Source organism: Mauremys mutica, chromosome 1, assembly GCF_020497125.1.
Source record: "Mauremys mutica isolate MM-2020 ecotype Southern chromosome 1, ASM2049712v1, whole genome shotgun sequence".
NCBI lineage: Eukaryota > Metazoa > Chordata > Testudines > Geoemydidae > Mauremys > Mauremys mutica.
The window spans coordinates 200,785,743-200,811,412 of NC_059072.1; the positions used below are offsets into that span (position 1 = coordinate 200,785,743).

General features: G+C 44.4%; 1 protein-coding gene across 3 annotated transcripts in view; it reads left to right on the forward strand.

Moving 5' to 3' along the window:
• The first annotated feature begins 2,668 nt into the window (after nucleotides 1–2,668).
• CLIC6 (chloride intracellular channel 6) overlaps nucleotides 2,669–25,670 on the forward strand; it is a 51,229-nt gene continuing 28,227 nt past the window's right edge. Inside the window, exon 1 of one of the 3 annotated variants that reach the window (XM_045002411.1) lies at nucleotides 2,669–4,144. In XM_045002411.1, the coding sequence (XP_044858346.1) occupies nucleotides 2,744–4,144 (1,401 nt within the window). In that variant the 5' untranslated portion in view covers nucleotides 2,669–2,743. Of the gene's footprint in view, nucleotides 4,145–19,007; nucleotides 19,027–25,670 lie in introns of those variants that run through there. The other 2 variants (XM_045002410.1, XM_045002412.1) reach the window with 2 other exon arrangements.

Consider the following 25,670-nt stretch of genomic DNA (forward strand, 5'->3'; position numbering starts at 1 on the left):
TAGAGTATTATTATAATATATAGCTAGATAATATATGAATGCTACTTACAGTAAGGATTGCAGAGCTAGTGTTTTTCACAGCATGATGCAATGCTCATTCTTATGACTGCATGCAAATTGGTATTAATACTTCAACAGCTTTATGCAAGGTCAATATTAATATAAAAGTAGGTTTGCTTCCGAAAAAAAAGCAGCCCACAAACTGTTTGGGAATATATTTCAGCTTCGAAGTAACTATTGAAATTATGTAAGTGTTCTTTTGCTCTCTTTTTTAAAATAATTGTTTGCTTAGGACCTGTGGTGATGCGCGCTCTTCCGCTTCTTGGTGATCAAGGGGTTATTTTTGGTACAAGGATTTTGAGAATTTGTTGCATGTTGCCAAATAAATAACAATTTGAATGGATACTGGTACATTTGATAAACATAGATTTATGCAAATGAAGTCATTCTCCTTGGTCTCACTGCAGCCTGTGGCACTGTGGAACACCGCTGCAGCATGTACATAGCTACTCTGGTTCCCTCTAGCTATCAAACCACTCTGTCTATTATAGTGGGTCCACTTCTGCACCACAATCCTTAGCCCACGACGTTCAATTCTCGACTTTCTGCTATCCACCTTCTTATCCTTGGCCATACTATCCAAAGCCCTGAGTTTAGTTCCCACACAGGAGTTCAGAAATGTAATCAAAATGATAAATCAGATATCCCAATATAGCTATCAATCACAGTAACCTTGGTGCCGTTCTTTCCTCTGTACCTTCTTTTCTCACATCAGCTATGCCTGCAAGTCTGCCTGTCGCCACCTTTGCGACGTTATCTGTGTTCACCACTATCTATGCAGAAATCTTTACCTATGTTTTATATCCTTTTCCTCACTCTGAACAATTTCTATAGGGCCTCCCTAAGACTTCTGTAGGGCCTCCCTAAGACCCAGCTTCTCAGACTCCAGCATGTACAGAATGGAGGTTTTTCACCTATACAAAGGGCACAACTCCAACAACTCCCGTGGCTCCCCGTGCAGATCAGAATCCCAGCCCAAGATTTCTCTCCTTAATTTTGAAACCCTCCCTGGACTTGCAGTAGTCTCACTCACAAACCTCTTTCTCAAGTAGAAATTGCTTAATCTTCCCCCACTCCCAATATCACCTCCTCCTGCCTTTTGGAACAGCCTGCTTCTGTCTCTGCAGCATTAGGTCTCCATTTCTTTTCAAATCTCATAGGTGGAGGTAGCTTTCTCCTACTTCATTTCTCTCTGCCTTGGCTATTGTTTATAATGTGGCCCAATCGCGGTATTGTTTAACTCCGTGAAGCATTTTGGGATACAGTTACAGTTTGGGCTACTTTCTTACGTTCGTCAGTGTCAGGCCACCCAAGAGATTACGTCCTGCCCAGACCGCATTAAAGGTATGAGGGTTTCTTCAAGGACTTGTGAGCAGGATACATCCCAACGACTTGTAGTCAGGCAAGGGCAGGATATCTGAAGGACTGCAAAGGGCAAGTTGTTAAAACTTGGCAAGGGGAAGCCAGAGCGGGAGCCGGAGAAGCAAACGCAGCCTGAGCAGCCATAGGAGAGCACAGCGAGCGGATTTTGGTCCCCAGTTGGGAGCTTGCTGAGGAGGGAGCGCCAGAGCACCGAAGGAGCGTGCTGCGCTGAGCCAGCGGGTATTTAGCTGCGGATTTGGGAGCAGAGCAACCCAGATTGCGCGGAGTTGACTGCGGCCGTACATAGATCCTCCTGAAGGAGCGGGAGCGTCTTGGCTGCTCTAGCGAACACGTGTTGCCCACTGAGCGCTCTGACCCGCCGGTGAGAAAAAAACAGGAGATTTGGCCATGGAGAAACACGTCTGTTTTGTGCCAGCAGCAGTTCCCCACTAGTTCCCTGCCTCTGCTCTGCATGCAGAGGGGCAACTGGCTCCTCCACTCCCTCCCCCGCAGCAGTGTTGTTGTAGCCCTGTGACTCCCAACAGGACATTGGCCGGGAATCCTTTTTCACACCCAAAACCCCACGGCAGAAAGTGCTGAGTCTTTGGGGGGATAGCTAGTGGCTTTGCTGCCACAGTTCAGTGCAGAGAGAAAACGTCTAAGGAGGAGCGCAAGCCCAACTACTCCCAGTCCCCATTGCTGCCCCTGCATCCCCGTTTTTGTCCTCCTTCCCCAATCTTCTCTACTGTGTCTCCCTTGTCCCCTCTCCCCCCAGGGGTGCTGGAACAATTTGTACAGTGGGGGTGCTGAGACCCATTCAGCGAGGGTGACCAGACAGCAAGTGTGAAAAATGGGGAGGGGGTGGGGGTAATAGGAGCCTATATAAGAAAAAGACTCCAAAATCAGGACTGTCCCTATAAAATCGGGACATCTGGTCACCCTGCATTCAGCCAAACTGCAAAGCTGGTGTATAATGGGAAGCCAGGGGGGTGCGGCAGCGGCAACCCCCCCCCCCACCAGCACCGCTAGTTCCAGAACCTATATCGCCCCCTGGTTTTGCCACCCTCCGCCCATCCCCCGGCTCTGTCCCCGCCTGGCTCGGGGGGCAGGTTCTGAGGGCGAGCCAGGGTCGAGCCGCCGGGACGGAGCATGCGCAGAGGGCCCCGTGGCGCTGTCGGGCGCAGAGCAGGTGCTGCTGGCCCTGGGCGCGGGCCAGTCGCTAATCCCCGCGGGTGCAGCGAGGAGTCGCCATAGCCAGCAGCGGCAGGAGTCCCCGGCGGCGGCGGCGCCTCTCGCAGGACCCACACTCCGGCCCCTTGCCATGGAGAGCAGCCGCCCTTCTCCCGCAGAAGAGCCCCGCTCCGCTGTGGGGCTGAGCGGGGCGCAGAGCCCGGAGCCGCTCGGGGCAGGGGGCTCCCAAGGGCCGGAGGAGGGAGGGAGCGAGGAAGGGGCGGCGGAGGAGAAGCCCCCCGGCCCCTGGCGGGAGGAGGATGCAGCAGAAAGAGCAGCTGAAGGGAAGGGCCAGGAGGCGCCCGGGGACCGGGGCGCCGCGGAGAGCTGCGGAGAGGGGGAAGAGGAGGCAGCAGCGGGGAGCCCCGAGGGGCAGCAGCAGGAGCCTGTCCCCGCGCACAGCCCCGCAGGGGAGCGCTCGGAGGAAAGGGGCGAAGGAGACGCAGGGGGAAGCGGGGAGGGCGAAGGACCTGCAGAGCTCCCCGCGCAGGAGGGCACCGGAGGCGAGAGCCCGGGGCCGAGCCCCACGCAGGAGGGCACCGGAGGCGAGAGCCCGGGGCCGAGCCCCGCAGAGGAAGGCACCGGAGGAGAGAGCCCGGGGCCAAGCCCCGCGGAGGAGGGCACCGGAGGAGAGAGTCCGGGGCCAAGCCCCGCGGAGGAGGGCACCGGAGGAGAGAGCCCGGGGCCGAGCCCCGCAGAGGAAGGCACCGGAGGAGAGAGCCCGGGGCCAAGCCCCGCGGAGGAGGGCACCGGAGGCGAGAGCCCGGGGCCGAGCCCCACGCAGGAGAGCACCGGAGGCGAGAGCCCGGGGCCAAACCCCGCGGAAGAGGGAGCCGCAGAACGGGCTGCTCCCGGGGCAGAACCCCCCCAGGCAGAAGATCCTGCAGAGACTGCCGGGGAGGAAGACGAGCCTGAAGGAGCCCCTGGGGAGGACGCGAGAGAGGAAGAAAAGCCTGGGGAGGTGGCAGGGGAGGAAGGAGCCCCCGCGGGAGAAGAGCGCGAAGAGGAGGAGAGAAAGGAAGAGGATGGGGAGGAAGATGCAACGGCAGAAGCAAAGCCTGAGGAAGGGGAGGATGCAGCAGAGGACGAAACTAGGGCAGGAGAAAGTCCAGCAAGCACTGCACCAGCGGGAGCAAATCCCGAAGACACCGAGACGAGCGAAGAAAGCCCCGCGGCAGGAGGCGCCGCAGGCCATGCAGCCGAGGAAATACCAGCAGCAGCAGCAGCAGCAGAACACGCGAGCGCAGGGGACGCTGCTACAAGAGAAAGCCCAGAGAGCACCCCAGGTGGGGATGAACTGAGCAACCACCTGACAGAGCCACATGCAACCGGGGACCCCGAGGAGCCTGCGGGAGCGGAGAGAGGCGAGGAAGCCATGAACCTGAACGGCGTGCAGGGCAGGGGCGAGGGAGAGGAAGAAGAGGATGAGGCGAGCACACCTGGTGAACCCGGGGAAGAGACGCAAGAGCATGACATTTCCCTCTTCGTCAAGGTAAAACTGCCGAGTCAGTCAATCCGCTCGCACCCTTGCTCTTCCCTTAGACCAATAGCCGGCTCCCTGCCGGCGGCGATCCTCAAGCTTGGGGAAGATTTGTTGTGTAGATCATGATGACCGGGTCATGGGCCGGTGTTAGCAGTTTCCTAGACTCATGGGTGGTTGGGGGAGAGCTAGATAAAGCGGTCGCCCCCCCCCCCGTGACACAGCCTAAAGGAATGTATCAGAGGGGTAGCCGTGTTAGTCTGGGTCCCTAAAACGCGACGAAGAGAATGAATGGAGTGACTCCCCTGGTGGGTGGGTGTGTGTGTGTGTGTGTGTGTGTGTGTGGAGGTGTGTGTGTGTGTGTGGAGTTTTACCAAAAAAAGTGACACTGTGCAGCTCAGCGTTACAATAACGTGGAGTAGTTTGAGGGAGCTCCATCTAGTTCCCCCTTCCCCCATATTCCTTACAGAGCGCAGCTGTAAGGGAGAGAGCCTTTGGTTGTGCATTTGCTGTTACTAGTGTCCTTTAAATCTGCCAGACGCAAATCCAGTTTTGTTTAAATGATTTGGTTATTATTTACTCCCGAGATTAATCTCCTTTGACTTTTCAGTCCTTCTTGGTTAAACATAGACACTTCTCTCCGTTATGCTGCAAATCGTGGTTTTGTCGTTCTGATAGTTACAATAATTAATAACACCAGCAAGAAAAGGGAAAGTGCAAAACTGTCAGTAAGGCAATTTCCCAAAGGGCTTTCACCCACAACTATTTTGACATGTTTTACTTTTTTGGTCTAGATATCTCTATATGTTTAAATGAAAAGTGTATGAGAATCTAGGTGTCACTCTGGATTGTTCCTGGGCTTCTCTATGGTGCTAATCAGCATAGTGTCTGAGCACATGAAATATGAATGTGATAATTCATTCTCACAACTTTTTGTGAAGTAGAGAAATACTTGTTAAAGGTCCCTGGAGAGTTTAAAATCTCCAAAGTAGGAGGAGATAGAAGATGCACCACAGTTACCCCTAAAGAAAAATACATAAGGAGTGATATTATAGGAACTTATTTGGAAGAAAACAGAAAATTCCTTTTTAAGAGCATTGATAATATGATGTCACATTTATACAGCATGTTTTATGCTAAAAAGATCAGGAAGTACTTGACAGATACTGATAATTTAAATTAATTTCAGATAATAAATGTAGACAAATGTGGCAATTCTAGATTCAGACTTTTTTTGGAAAACAAACAACCTCATGCTGCTGTGTAATGTGTTCGTATGTCAGTTAAAGATACACAATTTACATACATTCAAAATACCTATAATTCAAGCAGGTGAAATCTAATTTAGAAAAAAAAAGGCAAAATAAAAAACTAACATTTATGAAATGTTCTGAAATTAATTTCTGCCTATTTGCTCAGTTCTACAAAGTATAGCCTTGATCCTGAAGTCAGATCAGCATGGGTGGACCCTTAGGTCAGCACCATGAAAACCAAGTCCCCCACTGGGTTGGAGGGCAACAACCAGGGCCTGTGCAAGTATGTTTCGTGCCCTAGGTGAAACTTCCACCTTGCGCCCTCCCCCCCCGCGCCCCCGCCCTGAGACGCCTTGAGGTGCCCCCCTTGCGGCAGCTCCCCACCCCCCACCTTCTGCCCTGAGGCACCCCCCCCAGCTCACCCCTGCTCCGCCCACGAGCACAAGCACCCTGAGCACACCGTGGCTGCTTCACTTCTCCCGTCTTCCAGGCTTGCGGCACCTCAACTGATTGATGCCGCAAGCCTGGGAGGCGGGAGAAGTGAAGCGTCCACGGCGTGCTTGGGGAGGAGGCGGGGCAGGGGTGAGCTGGGGCGGGGAGTTCCCCTGCATGCCGCCCTCCCCTTACTTGCTGCAAGCGGCCCTCCCTGCGCTCCTCTGCCCCAGCTCCCTCCGCATAAATGCAGGCAGCGACTGGGGTGGCCAAAGATCCGGCCGCCCCGGTCGCTGCTGAAGAAAATGGCGCCCCCCAAATGCCAGCACCCAACTGCCTAGGTCACCTAAATGGTTGCACCGGCCCTGGCAACAACCAAATTTAGCAGGCACAACAGTGAGCAGCATGGAACAATTTGACTGAGGCAGGACCAGCCTTATAAACAAAGAAAACAAGGGGCCACTTTGGGTCTTACACTACTGGAAGTCATATTTCCAATGCAGAATGTGCAACTCATTCATGGGTTGACCTGGTCTTGTCCACCAGCACAAGAATGAAGTGGGAAGAAAAAACTCAGTTTGATCTCCCCCTTCTGTTTGGCAATGAATCCAGAAACCAAGCAATTTATACCTTGATTTCTCCCCCTTTCTTGAAACGTAGGACTGCATACATAAAGCTAGCTCTATACCAAACAAACGCAGGGGAAAAAACCCTATTTTTACAAGTGCTATTGAGTCTTTAATATCCAATGCACTGTATATTGCCATACTGGAAAGATAAATGTTGTTCTCTATTTTTATGTCCCCTTGCTCTCTCTCCCCCGCTCCGCCCATAGCTTTTTCTTAAAATACAAGCTTGATTGCGATATAAAGTTACTGTAAATAACTTAGCTCTAGCATATTGATCTCCATTAGCTGAATGCAGTGGCTAGAGTTGAAATTAATATTTCTGGGACAAAGTAGAAATCTATACAGCAGAAGTTGTATAGTACAGTTTTACTCTGAAAAGTGACTATGCAAAAATATTATCTTCTTACTCAGTAGATCTGCACCCTGTGCATGTTCAGTCGGGTGTGCTTTTTTTAATGACAGTTACATTTTTACTACTGAGCCCTGCAGGGCCAATTCAGATCTGGCAGCGAGAACTCCATTCTTTTCTGGCTCATAGGTTGAGTGAACTGTTAACTACCAATTGTAGGGCCACTTATGCAACCTCCTCTTTGTTTTGTATCGTGATCATAGATCCATCAATAAATGGAGCAGGATTGCACAGGCGTAACTAAAGTCATAATGTGGCAGAAGTTTCACCAGTATAAATGAGGACAATTTCTGTCTTGCAGAAAGAGCCCTGTCTGATTTTCAAATCCCAAGCAGAGAGTGAAGGGCTGGCAATCAGAAAACAACAATCTTTTTGTGTGTCAAAAACTGATAGTATTTGATATGGATTATCATTGAGACATAAATGCAGAATCCCATGTCATCACTTTCATAAAGTCACTTTGCAAAGGCAAATCACATCTTTGTAGAATATCTGAGGGATCAGAATTGGAGAGCAGGACATAATAAGGATAAGAATGTGAATTGTGCCATTATAATCCAAAAATAAGGCTTAAACATAGTTAACTGAAATATTTGTGAACTTCTAAAAGGAAGGAGGAACATTTTCATGACTGATTTAACATTAGTAATTTAAGAATGCTTTGAAAATAATGCATTCATCATTCTAATGACTTCACTGGCAGGACATAATCACACCTGAACATTTTACTATACACCTACTTGGTAAATGACTAAATGTATTAGCTAAGACTGGTCTCTTGTTTCTCCTCCTCTGAGGCTGGCATCCTAGAGCAGCACTGTATTGGGAGCCCAGCATCTCCCCATTTACAGCATTTGAGAGGACAGGGAGGCCCTCTCTTTCCTACTGCTGGAAGGAATCATGCCTTTTTCTCCCTGCTGCTATGAGTAGCTGCACTGTCTCTCTGTACTCCTCCTGCCCACTGGGAAAGGATGGGATAGAGAAGATCGGTCCCCACTGTGGCTCAGAGTGGGCTCAAGATATTTAAAAAACACAGGTATAATGTTTAGGCCAGGGGTCGGCAACCTTTCAGAAGTGGTGTGCTGAGTCTTCATTTATGCACTCTAATTTAAGGTTTCGCGTGCTGGTAATACATTTTAACATTTTTAGAAGATCTTTCTATAAGTCTATAATTTATAACTAAACTATTATTGTATGTAAAATAAATAAGGTTTTTAAAATGTTTAAGAAGCTTCATTTAAAATTAAATTAAAATGCAGAACCCCCCGGACCCGGGCAGTGTGAGTGCCACTGAAAATCAGCTCGTGTGCCGCCTTCAGCATGCGTGCCATAGGTTGCCTACCTCTGGTTTAGGCTGTACTAAGTTACAGTAAGTGTTTAATACTAAACAGAGGTAGAGTGGATACCAAAAATGAGTACTGAGTGACTGCATCAGCCCATATAGAGTGTAGTCAGGGATGGTCCCAGAGTGGTGATGCAGCAGAGTCTGACATGGTATTCCCCCAATTAGTAAATGCTTATTGCCAAAACTAAAGAGTGAGAAGGCAAGCAAATTGAATCCATGTGTTTTATTTCCAGCATGAAATGATCCCCCCGAAAAGAGCCCAACCCAACGCATCCCAGTGCACATGTCTCCAGCCCACTGCTGCTCGCAGTAATACCATTATGTCAGCCTGTCATCTCTTCTGTACTGTTGGGCTGTTGCCCTCCACCTCTTTTCTACCATTTAAATTTTTTTTCCAACAAACTTTATTGCCCGTTATGTATAATAAGAGCTCCCTGTAAATAAAGCCACCTCATTGCCCTCTCTCAAATTCCTCTTTAAAACTTTCCTCTCTTGTGATGCCTGCAGAAAATTCGCTAACGGTTAGGCCGAGACTGCTGCCCGTCATCTTGACCACTATTGTTTCATTGTTACCTTGTGCTCCCCCAGTCTGCTGCATTCACCTGTTGTCTCATGTCTTATACTTAGATTGTAAACTTGCAGGATCAAGCCAGAAATTATTTTGGCATTGTGGTAAAAGTGGAATGGTGTTAAGGAAGCATGAAATTAATCTAAATTGTTTCAACTCTTCTCTGTTGAAAACTGAAGGCAACAACAACTAGTGAGAGTGTGAACAAGTGCAATATCCCAGGCCGGATTCTGCTCTTAGCTGCACTGTAAATCCAGGAGAACTCCTTGTGACTCTAGTTTTGTACTAGTGCAAATGAGAACAGTTTGGCTCACTAAGCCTAAACATTACAAACAAATAGATTTGTAATGTTAATTTAAGACTGAAACAGGGACTTTTGTTCCTACCTGAAAATTGGATTTCTGTAAAAAGCCTCCACCAATCTGACATCATGCTTAGCTCCACCTTGTCCTGGGATAGACCAGATAGATAATTTTGTGGCCAGGTCTTAAGGACCAGATTTTTCAAGCTAGTTAGGTACCTAAAGATGCAGATAGGTGCATACTAGGATTTTCTAAAGTGTCTAAGTATCTAATACCCATTAGGCAACTATCGCATCTTTAAGTGCCTAAATAGCTTTAAAAATCTGTCCCTGAGTGACTTGCCCAGGGATACACAGGAAGTCTGTTGCAGACCTGAAAACATTAGTTTGAAGCAAATCTTCATATAAAAGATTAAAAAGTTACCATTGTTACCTATTTTTCTGAATTACCAGCACCATCATCTCCCAAAATGACACCTCATCATATTTAAAAATGAAGTTGTCAACCTGCCCAGTGTAGTAAAAACCACCACCTACTTTGTTCTAGGGAACCTTCATGCTTCAGCTGGATTCCTTGGTCGCTGTACTGTCACCATCCTCAGGTATACTGGGATATCACTCATGGCAACCAGGGATCTGTGACTTCAGGGGCCATAAAACAATCATAAAGAAGGGTGAAGGAGATTTTCAAAGGCACAAATGGCAGTGATGCACTTAACTCCCATTGACTTTCTGTGGGATGTGGGCACCTAACCACCATATGCGCCTTTGCAAATCTTCTCTGGTAAGTTTAAAATTGCCTAGGAATTGAATACTGCTTCTAACTTTACTATTTAGGATTTTCAGGACATAATTCTGTACCTGGTTCATTTGAAAACATACTTGCAGGTCACCTTTAAGATATTTCAGATAAGATCAGAATTAAACCTCATAGTTTTAACTACGAATTTCAGCTATTCTGAAGATCAGAGGGTCTAGTAATTTGGCTGTAAGTGCAGAACTTAAACAGCTGGACTACTCATTTCAGTATGAGATCTTCCATCAAATTAATCCTATGTTAAAAGAGTTCTTGCTCAGATTCTGGGTTAACAATAAATGGTGTATCTTGAGAGCTCTTCAAAAGGCTAAGATTAAAATAACAGACTTCATCCAATCTTTGCGACCTTTTTGGTCTCTTATTCACAGGGTGATTCATTTCATTCATCCTTCCAATCAATCCTTTTGATCTCAGTTACATTTGTGTAATCTGAGATAACTCCATTGATTTCCAGCCTTCATTGTACCCTTCCTGAGATGTGTTGTGCACCAAATAGCTGATTCTCAGGATCTGGCCCTATATTCTTAGAGATTTGCTGAATTATCAGAAATTCTGATACACAAGAAAGTAAACAAGGCAGAGAGATTTTGGCCACTGAAAGAAACACTAGGAAAAAACCAGCTACTGCACCATGCTTACAGATATCACACCTGATGCATGCTTCATAATACAGAAGAGGAGGAACCTTTACTTTCCATGAAATGTTTATAGGATCCAGTTATGGAACTGTGGTCTAGCTTATGTATTAAGTGGAAAAAAAGACTATTCTAAAAGTAAATTATTTGGGCTTGATAGCTTTACGTACTCTGGCTGTGATTTTCAAAGGAGTCCCTAGGAATTAGGTGCTCAAATTCCATTAAAAAAAACAACAACCTGTATTCCCATCTGATGTACTTCACTCTGTATCTGATGTTTGACATGTAGCTTTCCAGAAAAAAGTCACAGAGGAAAGATTTATATCTCAGATTTGGATTTTTGCTTGTCCCTGGGTGAAAATCACTTCTGGTACCCAAACAAAAATATGTACAAAAATAATAATAAAAAAAATCACTGTTAATCTTTATAATATAGACACACTGTTATTGGGGGACGAGAATTTGGAGTGGAGTGAGTGGAGGAACATTTGATTAGGTTTAGACAACAGTAGAAAGGTCCCTGCTTCTTTTCTTCAACCTCCTCCCTAATAGGGTTGCCAACTTTCTAACTGCACAAAACCAAACACCCTTGCCCCATCTCTTTCCTGTCCCTTCTCTGAGGCTCCACACCCCCACTCACTCCAGCCCTCCATCGCTCACTCTTCCCCACCCTCACTCACTTTCACTGCCCTGCGGCAGGGCTGGGGTGAGGGCTCCAGCTGGGGGTATGGGCTCTGAAGTGGGGCCAGAAATGAGGAGTTCAGGATGCGGGAGTGGGCTCAGGGCTGGGGCAGGGGCTTGGATGTGGGAGGAGTACAGGTTCTGGGTATGGGCTCTGGGGTGGGGCTGAGGGGTTTGGGGTATAGAAGGGGGCTCAGGGCTGGGGCAGGGGCTTGGGGTGCAGGCTCCAGGAGGGAGTTTGGCGGGCGGGTGGGCGGGTGGGGTATGTGAGGGAGTTAGGGTATGAGAGTAGGGTTGCCAACTTTCTAATCACACTAAACCAAACACTCTGCCCCGACTCCATGCCCGAGGTTGCACTCACTCCATCCCCCCTCCATCACTTGCTCTTCCCCACACTCACTCACTTTCACCAGGCTAGGGCAGGGGGTTGGGGGGCGGGAGGGGGTATGGGCTCTGGTCTTGGGGTGCAGGCTCTGGGCTGAGGGTGGGAATGAGGGGTTTGAGGTGCTGGACGGGGCTCTGGGCTGGGGCTATGGCGTTCAGAGTGTGGGAGGGGGTGAGGGCTCCAGCTGGGGCTGCAGGCTCTGGGGTGCATCTGGGGATGAGGGGTTTGGGATGAAGGAGGGGGCTCCAGGCTGGGGGTTGAGGGCTCTGGCTGTGGATGGGGCCAGGGATGAGGGGGTTAGGGTGCAGGAGGGGGCTCTGGGCTGGGGTGGGGCGTTGGTTCTGTACTTCCTTTCTTCCTGGTGCTGCTAAGCACAGTTAGACTCTTGTGTGTTCCTTTCCTCTGCCAGTTTGCTTTCTTATATTTTCCCAGCACTACCGCAATGTTGATTATAGGTAAGGCTGTGAGTCTGTCACGGAAGTCACAGATTCTGTGACCTCCGTGACCTTCTGCAGCAGCTGGTGCTGGCTCAGGGGCTTCCCCAGCTGGGCAGCCACTGGCCCAGCAACAGCGGTATGGGTGTGTGGGAGGGGGCTCAGAGCGTGCGGGGGTTGGTGCTTACCTTGGGGTGGAGGGCTCCCATTGGCATGGCCCTGCATCTCCTAGGCAGCGGAGGGGCAGGCTCCATGCCACGCGCTGCCTGTGCCTGCAGGCCCTGCCCCCGCAGGTCCCATTGACTGTTGTTCCTGGCAGCCTGTGCTCTTCTGCTGCCTAGGAGCTTCAGGGATGCAGAGCTGCATAGGGAGACCTGCCAGCCCCACCAACACCCCCTCCACCCCCGCAGCACCAGTGGGGTCCCAGGCCACCACCCGTAGAGCACCTGCGGCCCTTGGCTCAAGTTTTAGTCACAGGTATTTTTAGTAAAAGTCATGGACAGGTCACAGGCTGTGAATTTTTGTTTGCTGCCCGTGACCTCTCCATGACTTCTACTAAAAATACCCATGACTAAAACATAGCCTTAGTTATAGGGTCTTCCAGTCACACCGCCTATTTCATATCATAGCAGCCAGTCCAACTTAAAAAGGAAGTAGCCTAAAAAAGAGAGTCATTGCCCCAGGCAGAGCACAAGCACAGCTCAACCTTACATCAGGGAATGGGTGAGGAAAGGGCAACTATCCATCAACTAGCTTGTTTTAATGAAACCAGAACAAAACCAAACCGTGCTTTCATTCAAACTGGCCACCTGCTGCTATCCATCACAACCAGGGCAATTCCTGTAAAGTAGCTATTTATAAAATATTTGTATTGCAGTTTCAGATCTTGTATATATTTTCAAGTGCTGAGTTTGCAGAGACAATTATGTGCAGTAGTTAAACACATTAGCCAGGGATTCTGTTTTGTTCCCAAGACTCACAAAACAGGAAACTGGCCAACTTCCCACAAGCATTTGCCTTTTCTCAGCTATTTTGCTGGATGGAGTATGGCAATTTAGGATGCCATAATACAGCTTAAGAGGAGCGGCATTATGAATTCCTTTCATAACTCTTCAGGTTATTGTGTATACTCTACACACTGGTTGCAGATTCTTATAGAGCTGACTACTTATTTAGAGGTCTTTTTTAGTTTATTAAAGTGGTACACTTTTAGAGAAAAGGACCAATGTAAATCTGGCAAACAAAAGTTACACATTTTAAGGAGATATGAAACTGAACTGGGATTGTTTGGCCTGCAGAAGAGAACAATGAGGGGGGATTTGATAGCTGCTTTCAACTACCTGAAAGGGGGTTCCAAAGAGGATGGATCTAGACTGTTCTCAGTGGTACCTGATGACAGAACAAGGAGTAATGGTCTCAAGTTGCAGTGGGGGAGATTTAGGTTGGATATTAGGAAAAACTTTTTCACTAGGAGGGTGGTGAAGCCATGGAATGGGTTACCTAGGGAGGTGGTGGAATCTCCTTCCTTAGAGGTTTTTAAGATCAGGCTTGACAAAGCCCTGGCTGGGATGATTTAGTTGGACTAGATGACCTCCTGAGGTCCCTTACAACCCTGATATTCTATGATTCTATGAAAGCCTTTGTTTCAATGGCAGCAAAAAAAACCCCAACAACAACAAAAAACAGTTTATTAATTCTAAAAGTGTGGGGAGAGGTTCAACTTTACTTATGGTTACAATTACTCTCACTACCCCCACCCTACCCTTTTTTTTTGGCAATTCGTAGCTGTTTTAGAACTTAAAATTATACAGATAAATTTACTCCCTGAACCTGTTTGCTGAAAAATAGCTTTAAAAGCTATACACTGAAATAACTCTTCTTGCAACTTTGATCTTGAAGGCATGCTCAGACATTATGCAGCAATTTAGTGCTTTGTTTAGGTATACTAATGCCAGTTCTGACAACATACAACCCAAACCCTACTCCAAAAATAGACAAATTAAAAGAAGCAACCACAAAATTATAGAGGTATCATAATGTGGTCACATGTAAAGCTGAACCCACCACAGGGTCGATTTTTTCTTTTCCCCACAATCCCTCCAAACATCTTGAGTTCCCTTTCTGTCCTGTAATTTGAGGATTGCAAATTATAAGATGTATACATTTTGTTTATTTGGTTGAAGTCTGTAAAGGCCCCAAGAGTGTTTTATGCATGCAATACTTTATCATTCCCCTGCACCTATCCTCTGTAATGTCACTGCAAATGACTTCTTGGTCTAGAATTATTTTAGTCAGGGGCTAAATCCTGCAACCTTTGCTCCTCATGTGAGCATTCTTCTCCCAGGTAAGAACATCTATTGACCTCACTATGGGTCTGATTCTACGCTGTTTACAGACAAGACTCCCAAGGGCAAAGAAAAGAGTTTTCCTTATCTCATTGCTGCCAATGCCCTGAGTTTGGTGGGGACTAGCCTTGGTTTTGTAAATCCATCTGGGTAACTGCAGCTGTACTTAATGTTCTGTGGCTGCAGAAAACATCTGTATTGCTGTGCTCAGAGCTTTGCATTCTGCAAGTTGTTTAATTTTATATGTTTCTGTAGTTTAGGGCAGGGAGGAGAGGAGCCACTTTTTATTTGTGTAGGAAAAAAAATACCAGTGCACACAAGTTCTTCTGGCCTTCAGATGTACAGCATCACTATTCTATTACTGGGGAGAAAGTTAAGTAGCCTTATGGTTACTACTGGATCTCACACATGTTTTATAGGTGTCTCACATACATGGTGGGTGTGGCATTACTCACAGTCATAGCATACACAGTGGCTGTGCTGCATTTATTTTTATGGTTCTATTTTTTTTTTTTTTACACAATTCTATCTCATGGACTCATACACACAGAGCCCTATTTTTGAAAGTTAAAAAAAATGTTTTCTAGTGATTGTGAGGACATGCAGAGGGTATGCAGCCTTGCAATGCTTATTAATATGACAGCAGAACTGAGAAGTCCATCTGAGATCAGGGCCCTATTGTACTGTCCACTCCAAGAGACAGTCCCCACTCCAACGAGTTCAATCTTAATACAAGCAAATATTGTTATCCCCATTTTACAGATGGGGGAACTGAAAGAAGTAGAGATTTAGGTCTTGATCGCCAAAGGTATTTAAATGTTCAAATCAATGGGAGTTAGGAGCCTAAATATCTTTGAGGATTCTGGACCTTACTGACTTTCTGTCACTGTTAGTGTTTCACATAGTTTTCTGCATATTTTGATTCCTTGGACTAAAATAAAAATGTAACCCCAGCTGGTCTCTAATGTCATTTTTTTCTGAAGAAAAGAATCACAATTGGTAAGAACACAGGTTCTTGTAAGGAGCATAATTAAATGGCATATGAAGGTTATGATTTTTTTTTTTGCTGCTAACTGATAGTAAAATGTCATGATGTGATAAGGAGTTGTTTGCATTTCCATTTGCTATGTTTATTTACCAATAAAAGACTGAAGAAGTTGAATGATTACATACCAATTGATTTTTCAGTAATTTCAACGTTTTTAGCATTTAAGCAAACTTTTTTTAGTTTTCCAAACTAAGTTTCTCTAGTTTTGTAAACAAAATGTTGATGCTTTACACAGTGCATGTCATTTTAATTAGTTTAAAATCTGCTTATGATAATACATTTACATTTATATAGCATTTTATAGGAATGAATAGTTTGAGGCTTTTGATGCTCATTGACATCATGTGACACTATGCAGTTATATGTGTGAAGCAGAAAGCCCAAGGTTCCATGGAGAGGGCCTTACTCAGAAATAAACACCCCTTTCCGTGGAAGGATCAGCTGTCAGGCTATGTATTAGGTGAACTGTAGCAGGTGTGGGAAGGAAATTGTTGCTCCCATCATAGAGGGAGGAGTTTTGTCCCCTCCAGTTCTCTTTGTACAAAACCTTATGATACAAAACTGTTGTGTCTCTTAGCTTAATGACTGGAGGTTACTTATTTCCTTTTCCTGTTCTTCAGGAAGGGTAGTATTGCACTGGCAGACTGAAGTCATGTGGTCATGATGTTTCCCTCTCTGGTTCTGTTTCCATTCATAAACTGAAATTTCAGAATATAACAATACTACATTTTTGATCTGGGACCAAAGTGGAACAGGATTATAATGATTATTTAATGAGTTCAACAACAGCAGAACAGAATATCTTAAATTTACATCATCAACATGGGACATGGTTTCTCAGAAATGCTAAAATAAAATAAAAAAAGAAGCCTGCTACTTTCTTTACTTTAGGCCCTTTTCACATTAGGACATATAATCATGTCTGGAATTATTTTCAAACACTTTTAACCCCAAACCAAGTTGTAATACAATTTGGTTTCACATCAGCAAGACTACAGGCTACTGTATACAATGTTGTAGACAGAAGGTGTGAGGGGTTTGCAGTGTTTCCAAGTTCTGCAATATCTGGTGTTTTTTTCTTGACGCTCCAGCCCTTGGAGTGGAGCAATTACATGAGAATCTGAGATTTCATTAAATAATTAAGGCTCCTAGCCCTTATGGTTGTATACAAAAGTTTAAAAGTGTGTGTTGAATGCACCTGAAAGTTTAAAAAACCAGCAGGCAAATACACCCTCCCCCAAAATTGGTCCTGGGGAGTGGGGATTGAAAACAAACCCAAACCATTTTTAAAACCAATCTTACAATGTTTCGAGGCTTGAATCCTGATTTTTGAACACTTGAGGTTGGTTAGTCTGTAGCAGGATTTCTGGAGCATGTTTTTACTTAAAAAAATTAGCAGGAATTGATGCCCACAGATAACAAAGTATTTCAGGGTGTGGGGGAGAGAAGGAGGGAGAGAAGATACTCAACACTGGGAGCCTCCAGTGGGAAGGAGAGGAAAAAAAGATCATTTCCACCAGATCCCCATTAGCATTTTGCTTCTTGGGCTGGTATTTTTCATTACCAATATTTCACTAGGTAATGTACCCAGATATTAACAGTGATTTGTGGGAGGTTCTGAGCCAGGTCCCACTGAAGCCAACAGGGTTCTTTATTTGTAACATTCTGCATGAATGTTTCATTTATTTTCTACTCAAAACAAAAACCCTCCACACAATTAAAAAAAAAAATGCAGCACACAGCCAGCCTCTTCTTTCATCTTCCCTATTTGGCCCAAGTGTAGGAATTAGGATTATCATTGCAAGATTGCTTTCTTGTCCACCTCACCACCCCCTCCAGCTTTTTTCCCCACTCTGCAGCTTATTAAATGCTTTTTTTTCCTTACAAGGCAAATTATAGGTATTTTATAGATGTAGTTTTGCTTGTAGATTAAAATGTGGCTATACAACATGTTAAATATCACGTTAAAATGTTAAACAGGATGTGTCATTAAAATATCAGTTAATCTGTTTTTCCCAGACCTATAATGTGTTCCAGAATATAATGCTCTTTTGTTGCAATAATTCCCTGTAAGAATTTAACAAGGATATAAGTTTTTTGTCTTGATTTAAAATGTTCAGCTGGTATTTTGCCATGTTATTAAATACGGATTAGAAATAGCATTGAGGTATTTAAACCATAATTCTTGTAACAGGATAAATAGCTAATAGCATTTGGTTTGTTGCTTGTGTACTTGTGACCTGGTTTATAGTCAGTTTAACACAAACAGACAAAATTATGTCTCTCACCAGCATTCACAGTGAAGGGGTATTCAGGTTTTGAACTATGTGGGGTAAAAGTACCAGACCCTTTAATTCAGTGATCTACAAATGGGTAGATCATTTCCAAGTGTTCACAAAACCACAGATTGCTGGCTACATGCAGATTCAGAACATTCAGGTTTCTTTGGCTATCTGTTCCTATATTTCTGTAGGTTTTGAAATCTAAGAATACAGCCAGGTGAAGAGAAGAGTTAAACAAAGCAACATAGTGTGGTTCTTAAAAAGAACACAACTTTCTTTTCCAGTAGGTTTATTTCTGCAGTGGTTAAAATTAGCTTGAAACAAGAGCGACTCCCATCTCAGCAGCTAAGAGAGGAGCAGTGGGGAAGCAATGCTTACCAAGTAGGGAGAAGGTTTTGCTGCTGCCACCACTCTTATGTTAAACCTGCCTCTATGAATGAATCTCCCAGCAGTCTACGACGCAGATTGCATTTTAAGCTGTTTAAGGAATTTAGCCACATTTTCCACTAAAATGAAATGGCTTCTGTTTTGAATGATTCATAAAGTCCAAGGCCAGAAGGAACCATTATGATTATCTAGTATGATTTCCTGTCTAACACAGACCATAGAACTTCCCGAAAATAATTCCTGTTGGAACTAGAACACATCTTTTTAATAAATCCAGTCTTGATTTAAAATCATCTGTGGTGATTTACCCATTCTTTCAACTACACTGCTTTGAAGAAGTCTTAACCACTGTGCTTAAACACTTATGGAATCCATTGTGAACTATGTTGAAAACAGTCTTTAAAAGAAATGCTGGTTTATGACAGGACCTACAACAAGTACCATTACCATGATGTACAAAGTCTTTTTGTAATTAAACTGTACCGGCATATTTGTTTAATCAGCACTGAGGTGCACTTGGTCTTCAGTCTTTATTAACTTACTGGCAAATTAATATAAGATTATTACATTTAAAATATTCCACACACGTTTCTTGCAGATTTTCTAAATATAGTCATAAAATCATCTTTGTAACAGCAATCATAATTGTTTAATTCAGGAGTTGTCCATAAAAGAATTTATGTAAATTACTAATGGGAGAAAAATACTTTATTTGTGGACAGGATTGTTAAAGCTGCTTTGAGAAAGAGTAATATGTTACAAGCTTCTGATTACTAGATCCAAGGGGTAATCAGTAACTGATTACCTTACTATTACAGTTTGCTCAGCACCTACCAGACCACAGAAAACACACTGAACAGTTTACAATCTCAGGACAACAGAACAATTCTCAGCAACAAGACTTGGGGGAGGAAATCTCTGCAGAGCATGGAATTTCTCACAGGTTGGCTCTTCTTCCCCTTGCAGAATGGGAAGTGCTTTCATGCTGGCTCTTGTGCTCCCATTCTCCCCACTACTCTCTGGGAGACTGGCTTCACTGGAGGTGTTCTGCCTAGTTTCTTCAGGTTGTTGCTGCCAGTGGACTGCCATTAAAGGGAGAGAGACCGCCTAAAATGTACTTCAGACCTAGGCTGCATGACCTTTTTTGAGTAATCTCTTTAAGAATGATGGAGACTGACTCATTCCCAAAATGAATCTTGACCCTATAGGTTCTTAAGGGCTAGCATTGTCACAGAGGCAGCTGATTGCCTCTCTTCCCCAATGTAGTGCAAGAGAAATCTGCATGTAACGGGAGCCCTCTGCAGATAGATCTCCCAGGGCTGATCTGGGCTTAAGTTACTTATTTATATAAGTTACTAATTAATTATTTCTCAGTCAGAAAAGCAGCAGATGACTGCATACTGATTACTTTTGCATCACAGACAAAGTTGGATTTCAGCTACCAGAAGTAGGAGGTAGCCACTTTAAATTAGTTTGACTTCCCATCATGATATACTGGGGGTTTCTTCTTGAATTGCCATAGGACCCAACATGATTCCAATGCAAATTCTGCATGTTCAGTACATAGTATGTCACAACGTTGACCCCTTTTTGAGCTGAGCATCCAGTCAAAGTTTGGGGCCCTGAGGATGTTCCAGCCAGAAGCAGAAATTGTTGAAGCCTGGTATTTCTTTGATGCAATCTTGTTTATTTTTTAAAAAAACGTAAAAAGTCCTGGTATCTGAATGTAGAAGGAATCAAGAACAAAAGGAGCAATTTCCTTCATTTACAGCCCCCAAGTCTTAGCCAACACCAGACCGCCAATCACTTTCCCTAGCTTTTTCCAGTCACACTGTGCTTACAGGCTCCTGCTTGGCTTTTGTGCGCCTCTCCTTCTCTGCTTTTGCCTGTTCTCAGTTTCCGTGTGGTCTCTTCCCCCATACCCAAAACAATACTCAGCCACAGCTGACAGGTAGGTCACACCTCTTTTGTTTTAGGTGGTGGTTTAGGCTTACAGTTATGCTAATTAAAGTGTGAGTTCATGCCTATCAATCTCAATGGGGGTTTAAGTCAACCCATACATTTTACCTAGCTCGTATAACAGTACCATAGCTAGCATGGTATCGTTACTCACACAATGTAGGACTACCAACATGTAGTAATGTAAAAGTAATTTAGTAAATCACATTCCTTTCCAACTTGTAAAATAATCTGATTCTATTGCAGGATTAAATCTTTTATAAAGCTGCCTGCAGTTATTTTCGCAGCCCTGCTATGAGCCACAATTTTAGATGAAAATATCCTATTTGTATGACAATATTTAGGGCCCCTGATCTGATTAAAGACATTGGTAAAACTCCCCTGGCATCATTGAGATCAGTATTGGCCCCAAGGTTACTATGTACACAATTTATTTGTTTATATTTCATTTTTCTTGTTTCTCTGGAAAAATCTCAGTTTGTAATGGTGTGGGAGGTGTATATTTGAGAGCAGCACATGTTTTAATAGTAAATAGATCAGTTATGTACTATTATTCATTTTTTAGTTTTACTTACACTGTCTTGTCTTTGTATTTCATGGAGTAATCATTTATTGGTTTGCTTTATGTAATCCAGATCAGAATAGGATAGCCTGTTTGTAGACCAACTGTGTAGGTGCTGGAGCACTGGGTAGGTGGTAAATATTTAACATCAAAAGTAAATGATGGTTCCAGTCCAGCTCCCATTTAAGTAAATAGGAGCATCTGTAGGCCTCTTATTTCTAGAGAAGAAATAGTAATGAAGGGTTCTTAATAACTTAATTGGAATTATACCATGCTAGCAACACTATAATCATGAATGGTTATAGAAATATTTTCATTACAAATCCATATATCCTAGTGAGTATAACTTAAAAACATTTGGTTGATATTACTTGTGCTTATTCTAGGCTTAAAGATTCTTCTTTCCTCTGCACTCCCTCCCACCTGGTTTGGCAAGATTTGCTTCTTATTGCATTTGATTCAGTGACGGTAAAAGAAGAGTTCCCTCTTTAGCAGTGAGCAAGGTCTTTAAAAGTGACCCTATAAAGGAAGAAAGTGAGCTTGTGACCTTCTGTAAAGGGAAACTGGAAGATTTTCTGTCAAAAGTTCTTTTTTTCTGCCTTTTTTTATGTTAGAAATTTTGATTCTGGCTAGCCTGGATGACTGGACAGCTAATGAAATGTCCACACTACAAGTGTCAATAATGACAGCAATTAGAGGGGAGAGAGATTTTTAGTCAGACAGTTAATAATTTTGTTTTGTTAACATTTATTTAACTTCAGGTGCTAGTTAACATTTGGGACACAGGCTATCTTGTTAAAGTTAAATTCAACACCTTTGTCCCTTCAACCAAGTTGTGAGAGGTAACAGTATACATTCTCTGAGCTGTTTGACAACTCCATCGGCAAAGCCTTTCATACTCCCTTTCAACATTATACAGGAACAAAAATAGTTGACGGCATAGTTTGTTTTTGTTTGTTTATTCTTATTCTATGCCTTCTTTTCCCTAAATGTCAACCTAATCCATAGCAAGTCCTCTATCTTGCCTTGGAATCTGCTAGTGTGCCCATGCAGAGTCAGTGCAGGAGTCAGGGGTCCGCACTAGCGGACCACAATGCACAATCTATGTGCAAATGTTTCATGAACTGCCAGTCATATTTTACATTTTGTAATCCATTAGATAAATAGAAGCTGCACACATCTGTATTAAACAAGTTTGATGTTAATCAAGTAGATGAAGATATATGCCTGTTTAAAATAATTTTTGATAGCTAAAAAGCCCAAATAATTTTACTTCTAGCTATTTCAACAAAATATTTTTAACCTACAGCAGGATGTTTTTTGACTGCTTTAGCTCAAAAGTTTTATGAAGAATTTAAAATGTCTACAGATTAATATCAGTATTAGCTCTTATATATGGAATTCAAGGCCAACATCTAAGGTTTTCTTGAGGGAATTTAATAAAAAAGGAAAAGAATCTGCATTGGGACTTTGCTCTCAAATGACAGATAAAACCTGTTATGATGTGTTAATATTGAAGGTTACCATTGTACTGGGTATCATATGAATGGAAGTAAAGATAACAAGGTGGATGACCTGAGGAAGAGCTCTGTGTAGCTCAAAAGCTTGTCTCTCACCAACAGAAGTTGCTCCAATAAAATATATTACCTCACCCACCTTGTCGCTCTAACAGCCTAGGGCTTTGGCTACACTTACACTTCAAAGCGCTGCCGCGGTAGCGCTGCCGTGGCAGCGCTTTGAAGCGCTAAGTGTAGTCAAAGCACCAGCGCTGGGAGAGAGCTCTCCCAGCGCTGTCCGTACTCCACCTCCCTGTGGGGAATAACGGACAGCGCTGGGAGCCGCGCTCCCAGCGCTGCGGCTTTGACCACACTGGCGCTTTGCAGCGCCACAATTTGCAGCGCTGGAGAGGGTGTGTTTTCACACCCTGCTGCAGCGCTGCAAATTTGTAAGTGTAGCCAAGCCCTAGGACTCACACTGCTACAGCAACGCTGCATTCAAGGAAGTAAAGATGTTCATTATAAAACCACTAGGTGGCATCAAAACAATTTGGCAAAATTTACAGAGCACTTATGCCCTAAGCCCCCAAACGAACATGTATTACATACAGATTGTTTGCCTCTGCCTCACAAAAAGCTTTAGTCTGACCATGATATTACACAGATGACAAGCCTATGATGCCTTTGTGATTATCACAACGGATTACATGCTACTAATATGCATTATATTTGCAGCCAAGTGAACCAAAATGATTTCTAGCTACATTTTCATATATTAGTACCGTAGGAATATGGTAAATTTTGCATTTTGGAATGGTACAATTCTATCACTACCTGCATAAATAGTACTGTATATACATCTACAAATATTTATAAGGTTTTGTAAACTCAGGACTAACTAGATTTCACATATTGTTCAATGTCTGTTACAATAATTTGTACTGGAGAACAAAATTCTAGATAGAATTATTGTTGATATGAGGAATATATATATTTTTAGACAGATGGTAGTATAAGTTACCAGTTACTGTAAAAATCTCCCAGCAGTCTAGGAGCTCATAATATAACTCAAGCTCATATAGGACTCTTACCAGAACAAAGAGAATTTTTGTGCCAGGAGTAATAGTAGAGATTGTGATTGAATTGTTTCTCTCTCTGATATTATCAGTAGTGTTTCTTTCTCACTGTAGTAGGAAGCTAGGCAGGAAGGGGCTGGGAAGATTCTAAGCAGAAACTGTACAGTGAAGCAACAGTGTATCTTTAGGGATAATACTGTTTTCTTATTCTAATAAAAATCCTTGCTCAGAATTAGGACAGAGTTACATTACAAAAATAAAGAATCACAGAAAAAGTGACACTGTCAGAAATCAATTCACTTTGAACCAGCATAAGTAAGGACTAGGAAATACTTTCAGCTGTTCAAAAGACTCATGGTGAGAAGCCAGACTGGCTAATGAAAGGGACACTTCACCAGAACCACACTGAAGATTAAATACAGAGAGCAGCAAAGTATTGGTCATCCTGTTAGCTTACGGCTTGTCTACACTGGCACTTTACAACACTGCAACTTTGTCGCTTAGGAGGGGTCTGAACCCCGCCTCTCCCCGAGCACTGCAAGTTTCAGCACTGTAAAGTGCCAGTGTAGACAGTGCACCAGCGCTGGGAGCCGCTCCCCCCATGGAGGTGGGTTTTTTTTAAGAGTGCTTAGAAAGCTCTCTCCCAGCGCTCTGCCGCGACTACACAAACCACAAATATTGCTAGTGAAGAGGTTCCCTTATGCAACAAGTGAAGCAGAAGACCATCTATTAGTCATTTACCTTTGGTAGTAATGAGGAGATAAGAATAACTGTTAAGATGTTTGAAGGGAATTTCTTTTCAAAAGGAATGTAACACATGGATGGTCATGCTTTTACCAAAGGGTGCTAAGACCTGGAGAAAGTGTGGAAGCTTTTATAGAAGCCTATATGAAAACGATTTGTCACTTTGGTATCAGTAAGGAAGTTTACATAAAAAGTTGTTCAAGGGTTGGGGTTCAAAACAAAGCGCTTCCAGAAAAATTGCAATCAATGTCTGAGGGTACGTCTACACTACGGGATTATTCCGATTTTATATAAACCGGTTTTGTAAAACAGATTGTATAAAGTCGAGTGCACGCGGCCACACTAAGCACATTAATTCGGCGGTGTGCGTCCATGGTCTGAGGCTAGCGTCGATTTCTGGAGCGTTGCACTGTGGGTAGCTATTCCGTAGCTATCCCATAGTTCCCGCAGTTTCCCCCGCCCCTTGGAATTCTGGGTTGAGATCCCAGTGCCTGATGGGGCAAAAATCATTGTCGCGGGTGGTTCTGGGTAAATGTCGTCAGTCACTCCTTCCTCTGGGAAAGCAACGGCAGACAATCATTTTGTGCCCTTTTTCCCTGGATTGCCCTGGCAGACGCCATAGCATGGCAACTGTGGAGCCTGTTTTGCCTTTTGACACTGTCACCGTACATGTACTGGATGCCGCTGACAGAGGCGATACTGCAGCGCTACACAGCAGCATTCATTTGCTTTTGCATGATAGCAGAGACGGTTATCAGCCGTTCTGTACCATCTGCTGCCATTGTAAATTGGCAATGAGATGACGGTTATCAGTCGTTCTGTACCATCTGCTGCTGTCATGGGTGCCTCTGGCTGAGGTCGGCCGGGGCGCAAAGACAAAAATGGGAATGACTCCCCGAGTCAATCCCTCCTTTATGGTATCTAAAAATAGAGTCAGTCCTGCCTAGAATATGGGGCAAGTGTACTAGAGAACCAGTGTATCAGAGAACCAGAGAGCACAGCCGCTCCGTGTCAGATCCTGCAGAAATGATGAGCTGCATGCCATTCACGGGGGGTGCCCCTGCAACAACCCCACCTGTTGCTTCCCTCCTCCCCCAACCTTCCTGGGCTACCGTGGCAGTGTCCCCGCCATGTGTGTGATGAAGTAATAAAGAATGCAGGAATAAGAAACAGTGACTTGTTAGTGAGATAAAATGAGGGTGAGGCAGCCTCCAGCTGCTATGATAGTCCAGGCAGGACATTAAGCGGTGTGGGAGAGAGGAGCCCAGCATCCCGCTGCTATGATACTCCAGGCAGTACAGAATCTTTTCTTTAGATATGAAGGGCGGGGGCTGATGGAGCTCAGCCCCCGGTTGCTATGATGAAGACGGTTACCAGCCGTTCTGTACCATCTACTGGGAATGACCAGGAGTCATTCCTATTTTTACCCAGGCGCCCCTGGCCAACCTCACCTGAGGCCAGCCAGAAGCACTCACGGGCTGATGATGACAATGGATAGCAGTCATATTGTACCATCTGCCACGGGGGGGGGGGAGGAGGAGGATGCTGTTCACTGCCGCAGCATCGCGTCTACCAGCAGCATTCAGTAGACATAGGGTGACATTGAAAAAAGTCAAGAAACGATTTTTTTTCCTTTTCTTTCCGGGGGTGGGTTGGGGGGGTAAATTGACGAGCTATACCCTGAACCACCCCGGACAATGTGTTTAACCCTACAGGCATTGGGAGCTCAGCCAAGAATGCAAATGCTTTT